Here is an 18968-nt window from a genome sequence, read left to right as displayed (position 1 = left end):
GCTGGGAAAGCTACAGGTACACGCAACACACAGGAAATCCAGGCCTCAGCTCCCCGCACAGGCTGACCTGCTGGCCACGTCCTCCTCCAGGCCCTTGTCCAGCGCGCTGGTCAGGTTGTGCTCGGCCTGTGTCTCCTCAGGCACCTCCTGCAGCTCCTCTGCCGGCTCCACCGACAGGCGGTAGTTCTCTAGCTCAATCCTCTCAGGGGTGCCCCTCAGTCTCTTGGCAATGCTGGGCTCCTCCAGGCCATCCACACCTGAACCTGCAAGACAAGCAAAGACAGGAAGGCTCTATGACAAACGATAGGAACTGAATCCATGCTGTGTGGACGATGCGGGTGAAGGCAGGGAGAAGGCACTGATGGAAGGGCTATCTAAGCACCCAAGGCAGCCGCTGCTCATTTCAGTGAAAGGAGGGACAGCGCCCCTCCCCCCATGCAGGTCAGGGAGCCAGAGGAGTCAACAAGGTCGCGGATTTGATGGAGGCCAGGCGCGGACCCTGGTCTGAGAGTGGCAACGCTTCAATAAATATGCGAAGTAACAAGACTGCACTTCAGGGGAGGGCCACTGGCTCTCCTGTATCACCTTGGGGTGGTAGTGATGGAAACCTGAGATGAACCTTGAAGAAGCTCTAAAGCACCTTTCACTGAAAAAGGTGAGTCCTTCCCGTGGCCCCGCCCTTGACGTAGGATCTAATCAAGGTTCCTGCACTGCATCTGGCTGGTTCACTGAGGCGGCCAGGCTGCTTGTTTTGCTAAACATCTCCCCCTGTGGATCTGTCTCCCCATGATTAGATTCACAGTGAACACTTCACAAGAATACCATGTAGGTGGAGCTGTGCCCCTCCCACGGCACCTGGTCAGGACAGATACAGTCAGGCTGCCTCTCTCCTGGTGACACTGGCTCAAATGCTTGGTTAAGGTGGTGCCCACTCATTTCTGTGTTGTAAAGAGATACGTTGCCCTTTGCAATTGGTAAGTAATCTGTGCGGTGACATGTAGAAACATGGAACGATCCTGCTCCCATCATCCTTTCATCCACTGGCGTTAGTATCCATTGGTGATCTTTGCCTGGTGATTTTAAATATTCTAACATTCCTTCTCCACAGGCATTTTTTTGTAAAGAACTTTTCCCATTTCTTTTTATTTTTTGAGTACCACTATGGACTCACACCTGAATTCTTAAATGTTGTATCTATTATCGCCACTTAGTTTCTGTCAATCCAGAACAGTTTCTATCTCCCTTACACCATCACTAGTTTTTGATGCACCTCATTAACCCAAACTTAAAAAAATTATTATTTTTTAAATCCTCACCTGAATGTATTTTTCCATTGATTTTTTTAGAGAGAGGAAAAGACAGAGAGAAATATCAATGTGAGAGAAATACATCATTTGATTACCTTCTGCATGCGCCCTGATCAGGGCCTGGGCTGGGAGGAGCCTGCAAACGAGGTATGTTCCCTTGACCAGAATCGAAACCAGGACCCTTTGGTCCACAGGCCGATGCTCATCCACTGAGCCACACCGGCTAGGGCAAAAATGATTTATTCTTTAATTTGCTCACTATAATATGATATAGCACATAGATTTAGGGTCAGACAAATCCAGGCTAGACACCTGACTCCACCAGTGACAGGCTGGAGGACCTTAAGAAAATTATGTAACAACTAAGAACACATTTCCTGATGTATCATAAGGATGGTGTCATCTCCCAGGATTATTATGAACATGGAATGAAATTATATACATATAAACATGTATGTGTGTGTGCCCCATACATGTTATCTTCCTCTTCTACTGAAGCTTGATACATGGGCAGTAGTCAGCAAATATGAGTTAAGTGATGGATCCAATGTCCTACTGGACATTTTCACCACCGATTTGTATAAATTCTTATGTAGGTATGTTGTATTCATTTGTTCTGGACTGCAAACAGTTACTTGACAAAGAAAGATGGGACGAGAGTTCTGGGCAGAGGCAGCAGTATCAGATAAGGTATGGCAACAGAGAAAGGCAGTTTGGCATTATTAGACCTTCAATGGCAGTGAATCTGAAGCGGGAGAGAAGATACAGAAATGGAGGTGGGAGCAGGTGATGAATGGCTTTGCATCCTGAACAGGGCAAGTCCCTGACTTCTAAGACATTCTGAGCTCTAAAAGATAATACTGGATTTTGGCAGGCAACAACATTGTCAGGTGATAGGTGGTCTATCAGGCAAAACCTAGAACCTCTGTACTGAAGGACTAAAAGAAAGGGGTGGAATAGTGATTTAGTAATTTCTGTGACGTGACAAGCTGTGGAGAACATGTTCTGAAAACCTGGCACATAGTGTACAATGTGCCAAATCTCTTTGTAATATCATTAGAAAGAACTTTTTATAAACCCAGGTAGTCACAGAATAAAGTCTTTGTGCATCTGCAGAATTACCAGGGTCTTCCACCAAACAGCATCTTTCACATTTACTAGAGAATCTTTACTGAAAAGCAAGACACAGGGCATGTTCATTTGTAAATTTAGGCAGAATGCACAACAATAGGGTCTGGGCACCAATCCTTGGGTTTGCTTGTGCCTGTGCACATGCCTACTGTCCTAGTCTCTGCATCCTTAGAAGTAGGTAACAGTGAAAAAGAGGTAGGAAACGGCAGGTGGATGCCGCCTTGGCATTCTGCCCTGCCAGGCCCCAGCCAACACAGGCACTGTCTATGCGGCCTCACAGCATTTCCAAGTACTGGTCTGCTTGTCCTCTTTCCCACCAAAACCCAGTGTGACAAGGATGAGGAGGACAGGGTTCCCTGACTCTAAAACCACTGGAGTTTTCCTTCCCGTCGTGTATTTTTGACAACTGTCCTTAATTAGAAAGCAGATGAGAAAGGGAAATAAATGTGAAGTACTACACAAGCATAAAATTTTGGGGAACTCCATAAATATGAAAGAAAACCCAGTATTTCTTTTGGGTGGGAGAAGAAAAATAAAATAAGAACTTTCACTTCAGAGGAAACAAACAACTAACCTCATCAATTCATAGTAAGCAATTTCGAGGTAAAGTTACCAAGCACATTCAGGTAGAAAAACACTCAAGAACTGATGTCTGTTTTAGTGGGTGATGCATATTGTTTGCTAGGTATTTTACCAGAACCTTGGGAAACAAAGCAGAAAAAAACACTCTTTCCTCTTAAAGAGCTACAGGCTAGTCACTGGAGAGACAGTCCTGAACAGGAATCATTTCAGTCTGATGCAGCTATCAAGTATTTTGACTTATGGAAGCATGTGGCAAGATGGGGATACATAAAATGGCAGTTTAGTCCACCAGGGTATTCAAGGAAATGGTACTGGAGGAATATGGAGTTAGCCTGGCCAGCATAAAAAAAGCTCTGTGAGCCCTAGCTGGTTTGGCTGAGTAGATACAGCAAGCATGTCCAACTCACGGCCCGCATGCAGCCCACAACGAATATTTTTGTGGCCCAGCCCATATAATGGTATGTAAGAAAAGTTTTAATAAAAATTTCGTCACTTAATTTTTACAATATCCTGTTATACATAATTGTTAATAACAAACTACAACATTTTCTAACGACTGATTACTATAACCGTGTTGTATTCATTTCCCTTACATGCCTCTGCGCAGGCGCACCATTTCTCTCTACTAATACTAGCAGTGAATTATTTTATTTTATTTTATTTTTACTATTTTTTTTATTGAGGTATTATATGTGTACATATCTTACCATTGCCCCCCCCACCCCACACCCATACATGCCCTCACCCCCCCCGCCAGCAGTGAATATTTTAGAAGCCGATGGCCACGTCATTAGTCTTGGACTGACTTGTTTGGTGTGCGCAACAGGAAATATTTTGCTTTCAGAGAACAAGAAAAATAGGTTTATTTGCGTTACGCTTACTAATTTGTGCAGTTACTCAGTGTCTGGTATGTTAAACAATATTTTTATTAAAATGTTCTATTATTTTGTTAATGATCACTCATTTATTTCAGCCCTTTGGAAATAAACCTATGTTTTTATGAAAATTGAAGCTTTTGTTTTTTTGTGGCCCACATAAACCTAAACATTGTTTATTTGGCCCGTGTTAGACTTTGAGTTTGGCATGCTTGGGATAGAGTGTTGGCCTGCGGACTGAAGGGTCCTGGGTTCAGTTCTGGCCGGGGGCACATGCCCGGGTTGTGGGCTCGATGATTCTCTCTCATCATTGATGTTTCTATCTCTCTCTCCCTTCCTCTTTGAAATCAATAAAAACATATATATATATATATAAAGCTCTGTGAGGTAGGTAACAGTTTGCAAATGAAACAACTGAAGTTCAGAGATGAACTAAGCTGCCCAAGGTGGCAGAGCTAGCGAACAGTGGGGCCAAGATCTGAGTCCGAGGAGGGCAGCATTATTTTAGAAGACTACCACAGTGTCCCTTGACTTAGGAGATGAATGATGTGTTTTCATAAAGGGTCCTATTCTTATCCCCTACAGGAGTCTTCACCATAATCTCCTCCCCCTTATATTGCAATTTTCAAGATGAAGGACAGAGAACTTCATGAGAGCATCTTACAACAAAGAATCTGGCATTTGGAATCACATGCTGTCCTACTCCCAGTGTTATTTCTCTGGAGTTTCTGCAAGTTCTGAGGACTTATGAATCATCAAGCAACAGAACTTGGCAGCCAAAGGCCAGAGTCTGGGATTTGAGGAGGGAAAATGTCGATTTATTCTGGGATTGGCTATAATATTCAAAAAAGCAATCAGAGGCACTCAGAACTATTCAGATTATTCACATCAGTACCACAAAGAAAGGAAGCTTTGGGCCATGAAAACAGTAAGAAGTGTTCCATCAGAGATTTTGGAAAAATTGAGGTGGAAGACATAGAATCAGCTCCTGGGTTTAACGATGCAGAACTAATCTTGCCCAGAGCTTGCTGCAACAAGGAAAAGCATTGTAAGATGTTCCTTGGGGCCAGGTCCCCGTGGAGGCTCAGTTTTTCCAAGAAAGGTAGCACTCAGAGGATATTCAGCAAATATATGAAACTCACCAACTGCCAAAATATGCTTAACATTACTTACCCATAACCTCAAAAATGGAAAATTAAAGAAATTAACAAAATGAGCATCCTTGGTTATTTTTCCTGAGCAAACACCAAACCACTCGTCCCTCAAGGTCCTCCTTCTCTTATGAACTAATGGAAGAGCCTAGGAGAGCAAAGGGGAAAAAACTGACAGATGTGCGTTTGGCAAGTCAAAGTTTAACCAGTGGAGCCAGGGACTTGGCCCCTCCACTTCACATACTAGTGCAGCAACAACTACACAGTGACTTTCCAGCTAAAAGTGAGATGAAAGATTTGGAATAACTCCTAAGGCTGGTTCTTCACTAAGTAAGGGAAGGCAGATCTCAGGTCACTGGAGGCCAAGTCCAGCTTCACACATACCACAAGGAAATAGCTCCTGGGATCTGGGTAGCATCCTAAATAGGAAAAAAGCTCTGGGCCTGGCCTAAAGGTTCTGTTTGGGAACAGTTGCTGCCTGCATGACAACTACATTATCCTGAAAGAAATAGTTTTCCTATCAGGACAACATGCTCTCAGCTGATGTGCAAAGAGTTGCCAAAAGCCTTCATTTGTATCTGTCTGATTCCTGGAGAGACATGAGGGATGTAGATGATACTCGAGTCCTCAGCAGGCAGCTTTTCTCCCCCTTCCCCTCCTGCAGCAGTAACAAAGCCCCAGTACCAGGGCGTGAACTGCTGAGGACACTGTAGGACTTTGGGCAACTGTGAAGGGCACCATATAAGAGATGGGGACAACTGAAGGTGTTTTCTCACCATGCCCTATTAATTTCTGGCCTGTTTTTTTTTTTTTCCATTTTACTTTCCTTCTTTATAAGCTTGGGAAAGCTTCAATGAAATCTAAAAGTTTGACAAGGACCTAGGAAAGGGCACAGTGAACTGAGATTGATTTTCATCACATTCCCCACATCTATAAATAGGATGAATGCTAGGTTGAATTTATTCAACCATTCGTTCGACAAATACTTATTTGCATACCTGCTTCTAGCCAGGCACTGTGCTAGGTGTTCTGGCATGCCAGTGAGTAAAACAGACTACCCCTCTGCCCTTGGGAAGCTTGCATTCTCATGGAATACGGTTACTACCTACCTGCCAGGATAGACAAATCGCCCAGGGTGTCAAAAGGTGTGAACTGTGGCCATGTTTTAAGAAGAAACATGGAGAAAAGCATGCCTGCCATTTTAGAATAGAGATTCTCACTTACAGTTGCTCTCTTGCTTCTGTTTCTTATCAAAAGTTACTTGAGAGAGCGAGGTAAGCGTCACGGCTGTGTGAGAGGACCTCCAGGTCTCTCCCCTTGAAGTTACAAGTTGGACATCTGTAATTAATAAAGGACTCCTCCCTGCTCAACACACAAGCACATCTGAAGAATATGGGCACTGAGACGTCTGAAGGTGTGCATATGAAAGTGAGCAGGGGAGATGGGATGGAGGAAAGACAGAGATGGGAACCACAGGCGCAGTTCAGAGCTTGCTGTGCCCCCAGCAGATGTGATTAGCAATGAAGGGTCAGGGGGCAGCTCCCACAGGGCAAACTGGAGCGGCAGAGACAGCAATGAGGACTTGGTGGCTGGCACACATTGAGGCTCAGCCCAGCGTCCGGGCAGAGAAGCAGTGCTAAGGGAGGCAGCATTCCATATATCGCCAGCACTGCTCAGAGAAATCCATAGTCTTGGGAATCCCCCGCCCCCCGCCCACTTCCTGTGGCCCGCCTGGCATTAAAATCCTTACTTGGTGAGAGGGCAGAAACATCTTTCCAGCCGAAGTGGTCTGTTCTCATGTGGTTAAACCCACTGGAAAAAAACAGAGCCACAGACGCATGAACTCCCTTCCCAGTGCCTACCCCTTTCATACCCATTACAGTGGAGCCCGGCAGAGGCTGCTGGGTCATCTCAGACAGAGCAGCTCTGCTAGCAGCTTCTGGCTATAGGAAAGCGGTGCGGGGAACACACAGGCCAGGAGACCCATAGCCTGTCACATGCCACCATGGGTCCCGGGTTCGATTCCGGTCAAGGGCATGTACCTTGGTTGCGGGCACATCCCCAGTGGGGGGTGTGCAGGAGGCAGCTGATCGATGTTTCTCTCTCATCAATGTTTCTAGCTATCTATCCCTCTTCCTTCCTCTCTGTAAAACATCAATAAAAATGTATTTGAAAAACAAACAAAACAAACAAACAAACAAACAAACAAAAAACAACAACACACACACAAAAGAGAAGAAAGGGAAGGGAACAGAGAGCATATTCAAATAATCCTTACAAGAATTTCCCAAACCTGTGGAAATAACTGGACCTTCAAATCCAAGAAGCTAACAGAACACCTCATTATCTCAATCCAAAAAGGCTTTCGTCGAGGCATATTATATTAACCCTTTGCACTCGCTTGCTTTTTTCTCGATTCCTTTATTCTACTCGGGATTGAATTTTTTAAATACCCCAGATTTTACAAAGCGCGGCAGTAGAATAAAAAACTGGAGTTTCTTTTCATACAAACTTATTTATTTGGATTTTTTTATATTTCAAATTATTGATACATTCAAAGAGTATAAAAAGAGCTGCTACCGATGCTAACCATGTCGAGTCACACTCGACATCTGAGTGCAAAAGGTTAAAGCTGTTCAAAATTAATGATAAAGAAAGAATTCTCAAGACAGCCAGGGAAAAGGAGACAGTAACTTATAAAGGAAACCCTATTAGATTGTCATCAAAATTTTCAACAGAAACCCTGTAAATGAGGAGAAAGTGAAGTCAAATATTCAAATTATTGAAAGAAAGAAATCATCAGCCAAGAATAATATTTCCAGAAAAATTATCCTTTAAATGTGAAGGATAAATAAAAGGCTTTTCCAGACAAATAAAAGCTGAGGCAATTTACCACTACAAGTCCTGCATTACAAAAAATGCTGAAAAGTGCTCTTCTACCTAAAACCAAAAGACAAAAGGAGACAAGATTTGAGTAAGATGACTAAAAGACAGAAGCAGGAAATTGCAACTCTTGTCCAGACTAAGGTATTAAATACTTAAATATAACAAAAATATTAAAGGAAATAAAAGCATTTTAAAAAAGAAAAAACTATTGCAATTTGGAAATGAATGCACAGCATAGAAAAAAGGATGATTTGTGATAACAAAAACATAAAAGAGGAGCAAAGGTCGTCAGCTGAATCCGGTGGCGTAGGCAGAGCCATGTCCTGGAAACACACCTCACCAAAGGCCGCTGAGGCGGCCGCATGCCGAGGATGAAACATTTGCTGCTCCTGAAGATGAAACATTTGCGACTAGAGTCTTGGAGTTAAGAGTCTAACTCCAAGATTCTAGTCGCAAATGTTTCATCCTCCCCTCTTAGACACTCTGTGCCAGAGGTCTGTAGGCCAAAACAACAGAAGTCCAGCACAGAGCGTCTAGTTCTGGGACTTCCGGTTAAGCTGGGATCTCTGCCCTCACTTCCGTCGGCAGAGCAGGGAGCAGCGGAACGCAGCGGGGGACGCATCTCTGGGGGCCCTGCCATTACCAGTAACCAAATAAGAGTTAACCACAGCAACCATTATCTACTGTTCTGGGGTGTCATGGATTTCTAATCCATCATTACTGAGATAAGTGAGGGGGAGGCTGGGAGAGGCGAGGGTTTGTGGCATGCTATGGGTGCCGTTTCCCGCCATTAGAAATAGCGGCAGCCATTTTAATTCACATAAGGAACACCATCTTGCTCCATAGTGCAGACTCCATTTCACCACTATTACTGTTGTGCATCCTTATTAATCCCTATTTCTGCTTATTAACCCTGCCCTTTCCTAAAAGACAGTTATATGCACCATTTTGTGGTTAGTTAGGCTAGTTAACCCCTAATTGCCTGCAGGCCTAACAAGCTATCTATAATTCTATCTTCTGTCACTGGCCCCCCTGATGGAGAACCCAAAAAATAAAAAACTAAGGTTAAGTAAAGGAAGTGGTAGTAGCAGTGGCTGACCCTTTCAAGAGACATGGACCGAGATGTATGGCTTTATAGAAAAAATGGCAGATCATTTTGCATTCTATGTACTGAAACGGTAGTAAGCAGAACGTGGAATATAAATAGACATTTTGAAACTAATCATTCCCAGCTCTTGGAAAAAAGTGAGGATGAAAGGAAGGAATACATTTCCAGACAGCTACACCTTTATAAGAGCCAATCTAATTCCATCCTTAAATTTATGAAAGGCTCTACAAATTTAACATCTGCAAGTTTGAGCATTGCTCACTCTATAGCTCAGCATGGAAAAGCGCTCAGTGAGGGAGAATTTATTAAAGAAACTCTCCTAAGATGTGCACCAGTTCTATTTCACGATATGCAGAATAAAGATGCAATTATTAAGAGAATATCTGAGTTACCACTCAGTAGAAATATCAGAGACCGAATAATGAGACTGAATATAATGAGACCGAAATATAAAAGACTGAATAATGAGACCAAAATATAAAAGACCGAATAATGAGACTGAACACAAACGTACAACATCAATTAAAGAGAGACATAAGGAAGTGTAAATATTTTTCGATCTCTCTTGATGAAACTACTGATGTCACATCACATGCTCAGTTGGCCATTATTGGTCGATATTCTGATGGTCTCACAATGAGAGAAGAGTTGATAAAGTTAGTATCAGTGTCAACAAGTAAATCAGGAAGCAAAATATGTAAGGTTGTTATACAAACATTTCGTGACCTAAGCATTGATATCTCTAAAGTTGTGTCAGTGACGACAGATAGGGCACCATATATGGTGGGGAAAAAAGTCGGATTTGTCAAAATGTTTACAGAAGCTATTGGACATCCGATTGTGCCTTTTCATTGTATTATCCATCAGGAAGCTTTATGTGCCAAGGCAGGATTCACCGACTTAAACGACTTAATGTCAGTTGTTACAAAAATAGTTAATTTAATAGCTGCTCGCCCCCTTCACAAGCGAGAATTTTCGGCACTTTTACTGGAGGTTGATTCCACCTACAGTGGACTGCTGATGGACAATAATGTAAGATGGCTGAGCCGAGGCAAAGTTCTTGAGTGCTTTGAAGAAATTAAGGTATTTCTCGACGATAAGGATCTGGGAAACTTTCCTCAGCTTAATGATGATAAGTGGGTCAACACCCTGATGTTTTTTACAGATCTGAAATGAACTGAACTTAAAGTTACAAGGTTTTGGCAAAAGTATTGATGTTATGTTTGGATACATAAAAGCTTTTGAAAGTAAAGTTAAAATTTTCAAGCGAGATGTAGAAACTAAAACTTACAAGTATTTTCCTCGAGTAACAAAGTATTTTGAGAAGGCCAGTGCAGCTGTACAAAATGAAACGGAACTCTTGCATATGAAGTACCAGCATGTTTTAGACTCGTTACTTGACCAGTTTAGTGATAGATTTAGTCAATTTAGAAGTCTAGAACAGACCATGAAAATAATTAAGTATCCTGATGTAGTAGTCTACAGTAGTTTGGAATTAAATGGTTTCCAATGGATGCAAATAGATGATTTGGAGATGCAACTTGCAGAATTTCAAGACAGTATCTGGGCTCAGGTGTTTGTCGACTTGAGGTCAAAGCTTGAGAATCTGGAAAGGTGCCGCTTGGAGAATCAAGAGGAGTGCCACTATGAACAGGAAATTTGGAGTGCCTGGAACCGACTACCAGACACTTTTAGCACCCTGAAAAATGTAGCAATGGCTTTACTCACAATTTTTCCCTCTACATACTTTTGTGAGGCCTTATTCTCAGTGTTAAATAATATCAAAACCAACAAAAGAAACAGATTGACAGATGAAGTTAGTAGCGCTTGCTTGGGCCTGAAGTGTACAAAATACCAACCTTCAATTGAAGATTTAGCCAATGAAATTCGGCAACAAAAAAGTCACTAACAGGCAGGTTAGTTAAAGAATTCCCCCTCCCCCTCACTTATCTTAGTTCACAGCACCCCACACAAGCTAAATAATATCAAGACCAACAAAAGAAACCGACTGACGGATGAACAAAGAAGTCACTAAGCAGGTAAGTTAAATATTTAGTTTTTGGCTTATTAAATACAATTATATATAAAAATTATACATTTATGTTATTTAAACTATAAATATCGCAAAATAATGTTTTTTCCTCAAAGTGACACACTACCTGAGTTATGCTCAGTTTTTTAGCGAAGTTTGACACACCACGCTCAAAAGGTTACCCATCACTGATCTAACCTAAGGTGACCAGACGTCTCGCTTTTGGTGGGACAGTCCCGATTTTTAACAATTTGTCCCGTGTCCCGCGGCGTTTTAAAAAAGTCCTGATTTTTGGAAAGAATGCACGACAAGCTAGGGAACGGCGGGAGAACGGGAAGGGAATATACGGTTTTCGGCGGCCATGTGGCTATTTAGCCAGGATATGAGTTTTATATTATTTTTGTTAATTTTATAATGTTAAACTTTAATAATAACAAATATTTGTTGAGAACTGATTATCGAGAACTGCTTATCAAAGTTCGCATTGCTGGTCAGTTGTTAGAATTCGACCACCATTGTTTGGACTTAATGAACAATGGCAGTTTTTGGGATTGGCAACAACGAAAACATTTTGTAACTGTCTCTCAGACGATACACATCGTACTGCGTGCTAGTAAGCTAGTTAAACAAGTGATGTCATCACAAATCAGCTATTCAGATAATTTAGGTAAGTAATTTATGTATTTATTTCATAAAAACATAAATTTTCTTGAATTTAGCAGACAGTACTCTTATTTATATTTTATAGTGGCGGCAAAAAGTCTAGCGCCGGCCTTGAAAGTGACACGACTTACGTTACGGCAAATTGATGACCTTTTAAACAACGACAGCAATCTACTAAAAAAATTCACTCAAATGAGAAATATGCCAAAGAATAAAATAATACTATACATAATTTTTTATTTATTATATTTGTAAATTGTACTTATGTTGAAATTTAAAAATATATATTACAATACTATTTTTGCGTTCTATGAAAATTTTTGTTGCTCCATATAGACCAAATTTTTAATCAATAACACCCCCCCCCCCGCCCCGCCCAGTCAATGGTGTCCCGTTTTACCAATGTTAAAATCTGGTCACCTTACTCTAACCCCATCTGGGTTCCAGAGCGAGCGGTGCATCATGACCATAGACCCGGGAGAACAACTCATCCCTCCATTAGAGAAGCTGAAGATCACACCTATGGTGATGTTGCCGGCTCAGCCACTGACCCCGAAGGAGGAGAAGAGCAGAGGGCAGGTGACCAAGGCCACCCGATAAGCTAGCGTCCCCACATGGGGTCAACTGAAGAAACTGACCATCGTTGCTCAACAAGTAGTAAAAGGACAAGGGGTTCAGGTAACCTCCTCCACCCTTTTTGTTGCTGTGCTAGCACTTGTCAGCTGCCAGGTAGACATAGCTGCAGCAGAAATTTACTCGACATATGTTCCAGAACCAGTGTTTACTAACACCAATATGGTCGGGGGAGAACTCAGACCAACACAGAACTCCTTCTTCCCAGGGTGATTATACTTATAATGGCTTTAGTGAAGAGCTCCCTAATTTGTTTATCTAAAACAGGGACTTCGGGATGTTTACAGCTTGGCCAAGAAAATAAGACATCCTATAGGAGCACAAAAGTTGCTAATGTCACGGGCCCCTGGGATTTGGGAAAATATATTCAGACAGTTACTGAACTGGGGTTTCCTAATACCACCAGATGGCTATCAGATAAGCATCCCCCGCTTCCCTACTGTCCTAATAGCACCACTTTGAGCTGGGTGCATTTCCTCAATGGCAAGATTGTGCCAACCCTGTACCAGTGAGACATAATATTTCTGGCCCTGACTTATATGTACTGAATTGGTCTCACAGGCTTGATGCTAAACATTCCCATCACGAGTCTATGCCACCAGGAGGGTTTGTGGGTAACGCCCTAACCATGGAAACAGGGTTGCAGAAAGATCTTTGGCGTTTAGCTCCTGCCCTTGACTTTCTTAATTTTACTGGCTCTTTCTTAGCTAATATTAAAGGAGCATGATGTTCATAGAGCCCTTGCTATGGCTTACGAGCCTGTGTCCAGCCCCCATATGTATTGGTGACTGGAAATGTGAACATCACCAGATTGGACACCCATTATGCTGTCCAATGCCATCACTGTAACCTTACTAGCTGTGTTTCCAGGCATAATCTGAATGAAGATATATTAATTTTAAAGCAGCCTTCTTTTATTATGCTTCCTACCAACATAATAGGAAAATGGTATCATGATATGGGCATCCAGGCATTGCAGGAATTGCACAATCAGTTATCCCGGAAAATGTGTGCTTTGGGACTTATTATTTTGGTCTTGTTACCCTAGTTACTGTTATCGCATCTGCTGTGACTGCTTCTCTTGCATTGACCCAAAACATCTAGAATGCGAAATCTGTTAATGAATTGGCTCAGAACACCTCGGCTACACTTCATGATCAAGAAGATATAGACAAAAAGCTAGAAACAAAGCTAAATGCTTTGGAAGCTGTAGTAATAGACTAGGCAATAAATTAGAAAGTGTCAAGAGTAGATAGCAGCTTCAAGATTAGATAGCCATGCTGCTTCTAGGTATATTTGTGTAACTTCAGCCCACTATAACAATTCTCTGTGGAATTGGAGTAAAATCAAAATGCACTACAGGGAGTATGGCATCATAATAATATCAGTATAGACCTAGTGCAGTTACACAAACATGTTCCAGCCATTCAGAATAGTCATGACGAGATTATATCTCCTGTGAAACTAGCAAAAGAATTACTAGATGATTTAAAAGGATTTAATCCATAGAATATATTAAAACACACCGCCTGGTACCTAATAGGATTCCTTTATGTATCACTAATATTATTCTGCTTTCTTTCAGTCAGCAGCAAGCTCCTGCAATCCCAAGTCTGAAGGCTCCAATTAGATGTCCATAAACTGCATTTAAAAAATAAAAAAGGGGGAGATATAGAGAGCGCTTGGGAGAACACCTGAGTAAAGGTTGTCAGCTGAATCCAGCGGCATCAGCAAAGCCATGTCCTGGAAAAATACCTCGCCAAAGGCAGGAATGTTGTCAGTCCTGACCTTTTGTTCAGGTGCCAGGGATGGGTGCCATTATCTAGGTTTAGCCAGGCACCAGGGATGGATGCAATTATCCGGGTCCAGCCAGACCTGACAATTATAAGAAGCCACAAGAATGAAGAATGCAGCCTGATCTTTAAAGCAAGACTTAACATAATTTCCTTTGTTTTAAACTCTAGTAAAACGTGCTGGTATCATGCTGTATATAATAAACACGCTGCACTAGCTCTGGGTCACTGTCTCTCCATCCGAGAACAGTGTCCCACCTGGTCCCAGCTTTACTTACTGTCTCTGTGTCTGTCTCTTTTTCTCCATCCCCAGTCACCGCTACTCAGGTCTCGTTCGCTCTCTGGCCATGCTGGTCATGGCAAAACCCACACTTTATAATGACAAAGGGGATAATTCATAAAGAAGACATAATACTTATTATGCACCCAACCTGGGAGCACCAAGACACATAAAAACAACAGCTAACAGAACTAAAGGGAGAAACTGACAAAAATACAATTATAGTAGAGGACTTAAATACCACATTAGTAACAATGAATAGATCATTCAAACAGAAAATCAATAAGGAAATATCAGCCTTAAATGACACATTAGTCCAAAGAGACATAATTGATACCTATTTTTCACCCCAGAAAACATACAGTGGAGAAAGGAAAGCCTCTACAATAGGGAAAATTAGAAAGTTGCATGCAAAAGAATGAAACTAGATTGCTATTTGACACCATACATTAAAAATTAACTCAACATGAATCAAAGACTTAAATATAAGACCTGAAACAATAAAATAAACAGAAAAAAATCATAGGTACTAAATTGGTCTCAAAGAGGATTTTATAAACTTGACCCTAAAGGCAAGGGAAATAAAAGCAAAAATAAATGAATGGGACTACATCAAACTAAAAAGCTACACAGCAAAAGAAACCATACAAACGAAAAAGGTGACTGACGGAATGGGAGAAAATATTTGCAAACAAAATCTCTAATAAGGGTGAACATCCAAAATATACAAAGAACTCATACAATATGACATAAAAAACAAACAAACAGTCCTATCTAAAAATGGGCAGAAGACCTGAATAGACACTTTTCCCAAGACATACAAATGGCCAACAGATATATGAAAAGCTGCTCAACTTCACTAGCTATAAAGCAAATGCAAATCAAACCACAGTTAGATACCACCTCATGCCTGTTAGAATGGCTATTATCAATAAGACAAGAAATAACAAGTGTTGGAGAGGTTGTGGAGAAAAAGGAACCCTTATGTACTACTGGTGGGAATGTAAACTGGTACAGCCATTATAGAAAACATCTTGGCTGTTCCTCAAAAATTAATAAGCTACTGTGACCCAGCAATTCCTCTTCTGGGCACCTACACAAAAATTTTAAAATATTTATTTGTAAATTATATGAACCCCTATGTTGATTGCAGCATTATTAACAATGGTCAAGACATGAAAACAACCTAAGTATCCTTCTATGGATGGCTCGGTGAAGAAGATGTGGTACATAAATACAGTGAAATACTACTCATCCATGAGAAGAGATGAAATACTGCCAATTGTGAGAACAAGGATGGATCTTGAGAGTATTAAGTGAACTAAGTCAGATGGAAAAGGACAAGAACCATATGAGTTCACTTAAATGTGGGATATAAAACAGAAAGCATCAAATGAACAAACAAACTCAGACAAAGACAACAGTATGGAGTTTATCAGAGGGGAAGAAGGTTGCTGGAGGATGAAAAGGGTAAAAGGGTTAAACATATGGTGATGGAAGGAGAATAGACTTTGGTGAGCACACAATTTAATATATGGATGATTATAATGTTGTAAGCCTGAAACTTATATAATCTTATTAACCAATGTCACTCCAATAATTTTAATTTAAAAAGTTCCTGTATATTTTTGCTGTGACTTCACTTTAAAAAAAGATTAACTAAATTCATTTCATATACTCTCCTCACACATCCACCCCAAACCTTGCGTGTCCATGATCTTGCACTAAGGAACGCACCAAGCCATGAACTAGGTCTGAGCTATAAGGTCTCAGGGAGGTAAAGGAAGATGAAAACTCTAGAAGAAAGGAGATTATCAGGTTGGCAATATAAATTAAATTCCCACACCCAATGCAAAATTTGTTAAAGGGGCTTTCCCATTGCCTAGTTTACTGCCATTGGAAAGAGTCACAGAAATCACCCTGGGAAATTAGGGTGTCCCTTCCCACACAGAATCCCAATCCTTCCAAGGCTTCAAGGTGGATCTATGCCTTAATTTTGTTTTCTTACTGTTCAGGTTGGAAATAGTACAGCTGCTGCATTCTCCGATGCTTCCTCATATACTAAGAAATATAAATGAAACCATTTGGAGGGGTGGCTATTGTAAAACAGAGCCCCTGTCTCGCCCAGAGACATTTTCCCACATGGGATAAGGTCTTTCTTTTGGAATGTATTAAGCTGCAGTTGGACCGCAGTGACTTGAGCTGGGTGGGTAATGATGAAGAATCAGCTTGGGAGATTAGTCTACTCCTTCCATCTTGCTTTGAGCTAAAGTTCCTGTATAAGTTGTGTAGCTGTCTGAAAAGCAGGCAAGGCACCCAGCAACCACACTGAGTGTCATCTTGGCTTATAAACCTGAAATAATGGAGTGGGTCATTCTCTGCCTCGGGGACTTCATCACTGCTCTGGTCAAGCTGGACAATGTGATCTGGCATCTGTGGGAGAAGGGCTTCAGCATATGTTTAGGAGGAGGAGGCCACTCCCAGCCTAGAGCCTGGTTGAGGAAGCAGAGATTTAATGGGGCTTAGTTAAAAGGCCCTGAAGTTTATTAAAGACCTTTCTTTGCTTATTAAAAGGTGCCTGGGACCACCAATTTGGGTTTTTCCCCTCTTTTGCCCTCAATTAATTTGTCTTGGAAGACTCTGCTTGACTGGGCTCACATTTTTATACCTTTTATAGCTATTTTTCATCCTCAGCAGGCACTAAACACTTTGCAAGCACTGCAGTAGTGCATAGAAAGGGTTTCTCTTCCTTTGGAGGACAAAGAAAGAACTTTCCAAGGCACTGTTATGGCAAGATGACTTTTGTCCCTACTCATCTACCCTCTAACAGACTCTTCTGTGACTTCCTACTGGCAAGGAGTAGAAGGTCCCAGAAAATTTCCAACATCACATGATGTGAGGGTGTAAGATGTTTCTTTGCTTATGAAACAGGCGATGAAGGAATAAGAACAACTACCTGTGTCAGGCCTCATGACAAGCACGTTGCACACACTGGCCACTAAATGTCATTAACACTCCCATCAATCAGTATTATTACCATTGTTACACTGAGGGTTTTGAGTCTCAGTGATATTAAACAATATGTTTGAAGGCTCAAATGAAGCAGATCCAAGACTAAACCAGAGTGTATACACAGAAATGAGGCTCCTTCCACCCAACCACACAGGACAGAATTGTTAACTGCCCATTGCACATGAACTATTTATTATTCTTCACTTGGGGTAACTATATTTTTATGTGGGGACATGGAGAAAAGTAGGTCATATGAATTCAAGGGAGAGCTCCGTTACTTTGGAGATATTTAATTTAATTACCAAGAGTTGGGAAATTCTAAGCTAAATATTATACAACAGAGAGTCCAAGGAGGAAAAAAACCCAGTAGGGAACAAACCAGAACTGTACCAGGAAAAACCACCCAGAGGGGAAAGGGGACATCATGCAGACGGGAATGCTGGTCTCAGGAACGCTGAGGGCATGTGCTCATATTCCTTAGGGACACTGAGGGCTCTTTAATCACCACAGTCCTCTGCTCTCATTCTGTGTGATCCCACGGAACTTTTATTTTTATGTTAAATTATCTTTACTGTTATTGCAATATCCCTCAAAGTTGCCTTTTGGCAGGTGAAAATCCTGGTATATGTCACTCTATCTAGCTGAAGTAAAGAGGTTTCCTTTAAGGTAAACACCCTGCTCTCCATTAAAAATTCTACCAGGGCATTGCATGGCTCTCTTGATAATATCTTTTTTATTTTTAAATATATTTTTATTGATTTTAGTGAGGAAGGGAGAGGGAAAGAGAGATAGAAACATCAATGATGAGAGAGAATCATTGATTGGCTGCCTCCTGCACGCACCTTACTGGGCATCAAACCCGCAACCTGGCCATGTGCCGTTGACCGGAATTGAACCCAGGACCCTTCAGTCCACAGGCTGACACTCTGACCACTGAGCCAAACCAGCTAGGACTTGATGATATCTTTTTTCATGTGTTATAATATCTCACAGATAAAACTCTACTTGATCCTTAACAGTCAGTTGGGTTGCCGACCAAACGGCCACCTTTGGTACTGGTATGTCCAAAGCACTGGGATTTGGTTGTGTTTTCTCTTAAATTCCATGAGAGGTGTATTCTAGTTAATATTCTACTTTCCTTGTTTGGCTGCCATCTTCACATACCTGGAGGTGAGATCTTAGAAAGGGGTAACTGTTGTGCAATGGAGCTCGAGCTACCTATTTTAACATTCATGTATGTGTCTCGCAAACCAGGAGGTTCCATACAGTTAAACATCAGTAATCTATCAAATCAATCCAATTGTGGGGCTGATCTTTGAAATTCTAAGGTAGATAAAGAGAAACATGGCTCAACAAGGTAAGCTAATTGCGAACTAATTCTGCCTATTGGCTTCACCTCTGTACTCTCAAAGGACTCGTATATGTATCTTTATTACACATTAATTTCCTGTTCATAGGTCTGACCAGGGGCTCTGCTGGGAGGGAATCATTATAGCCGTCTTTGTTTCTGGTGCC

At 41.5% G+C, this 18968-nt stretch overlaps 1 protein-coding gene across 3 annotated transcripts in view; it reads right to left on the bottom strand.

Annotated features, from left to right (window-relative positions):
• The window catches only part of MICAL3 (microtubule associated monooxygenase, calponin and LIM domain containing 3), a 278633-nt gene that overhangs the window by 67563 nt on the left and 192102 nt on the right, over nt 1-18968 (bottom strand). For all 3 annotated transcript variants that reach the window (XM_054718660.1, XM_054718658.1, XM_054718659.1), the window contains exon 21: nt 68-263. In XM_054718660.1, the coding sequence (XP_054574635.1) occupies nt 68-263 (196 nt within the window). The remainder of the gene's footprint in view (nt 1-67; nt 264-18968) is intronic.

Source organism: Eptesicus fuscus, chromosome 7 (genome assembly GCF_027574615.1).
Source record: "Eptesicus fuscus isolate TK198812 chromosome 7, DD_ASM_mEF_20220401, whole genome shotgun sequence".
Taxonomy (NCBI): domain Eukaryota; kingdom Metazoa; phylum Chordata; class Mammalia; order Chiroptera; family Vespertilionidae; genus Eptesicus; species Eptesicus fuscus.
This window is presented reverse-complemented; position numbering and strand designations above follow the sequence as displayed.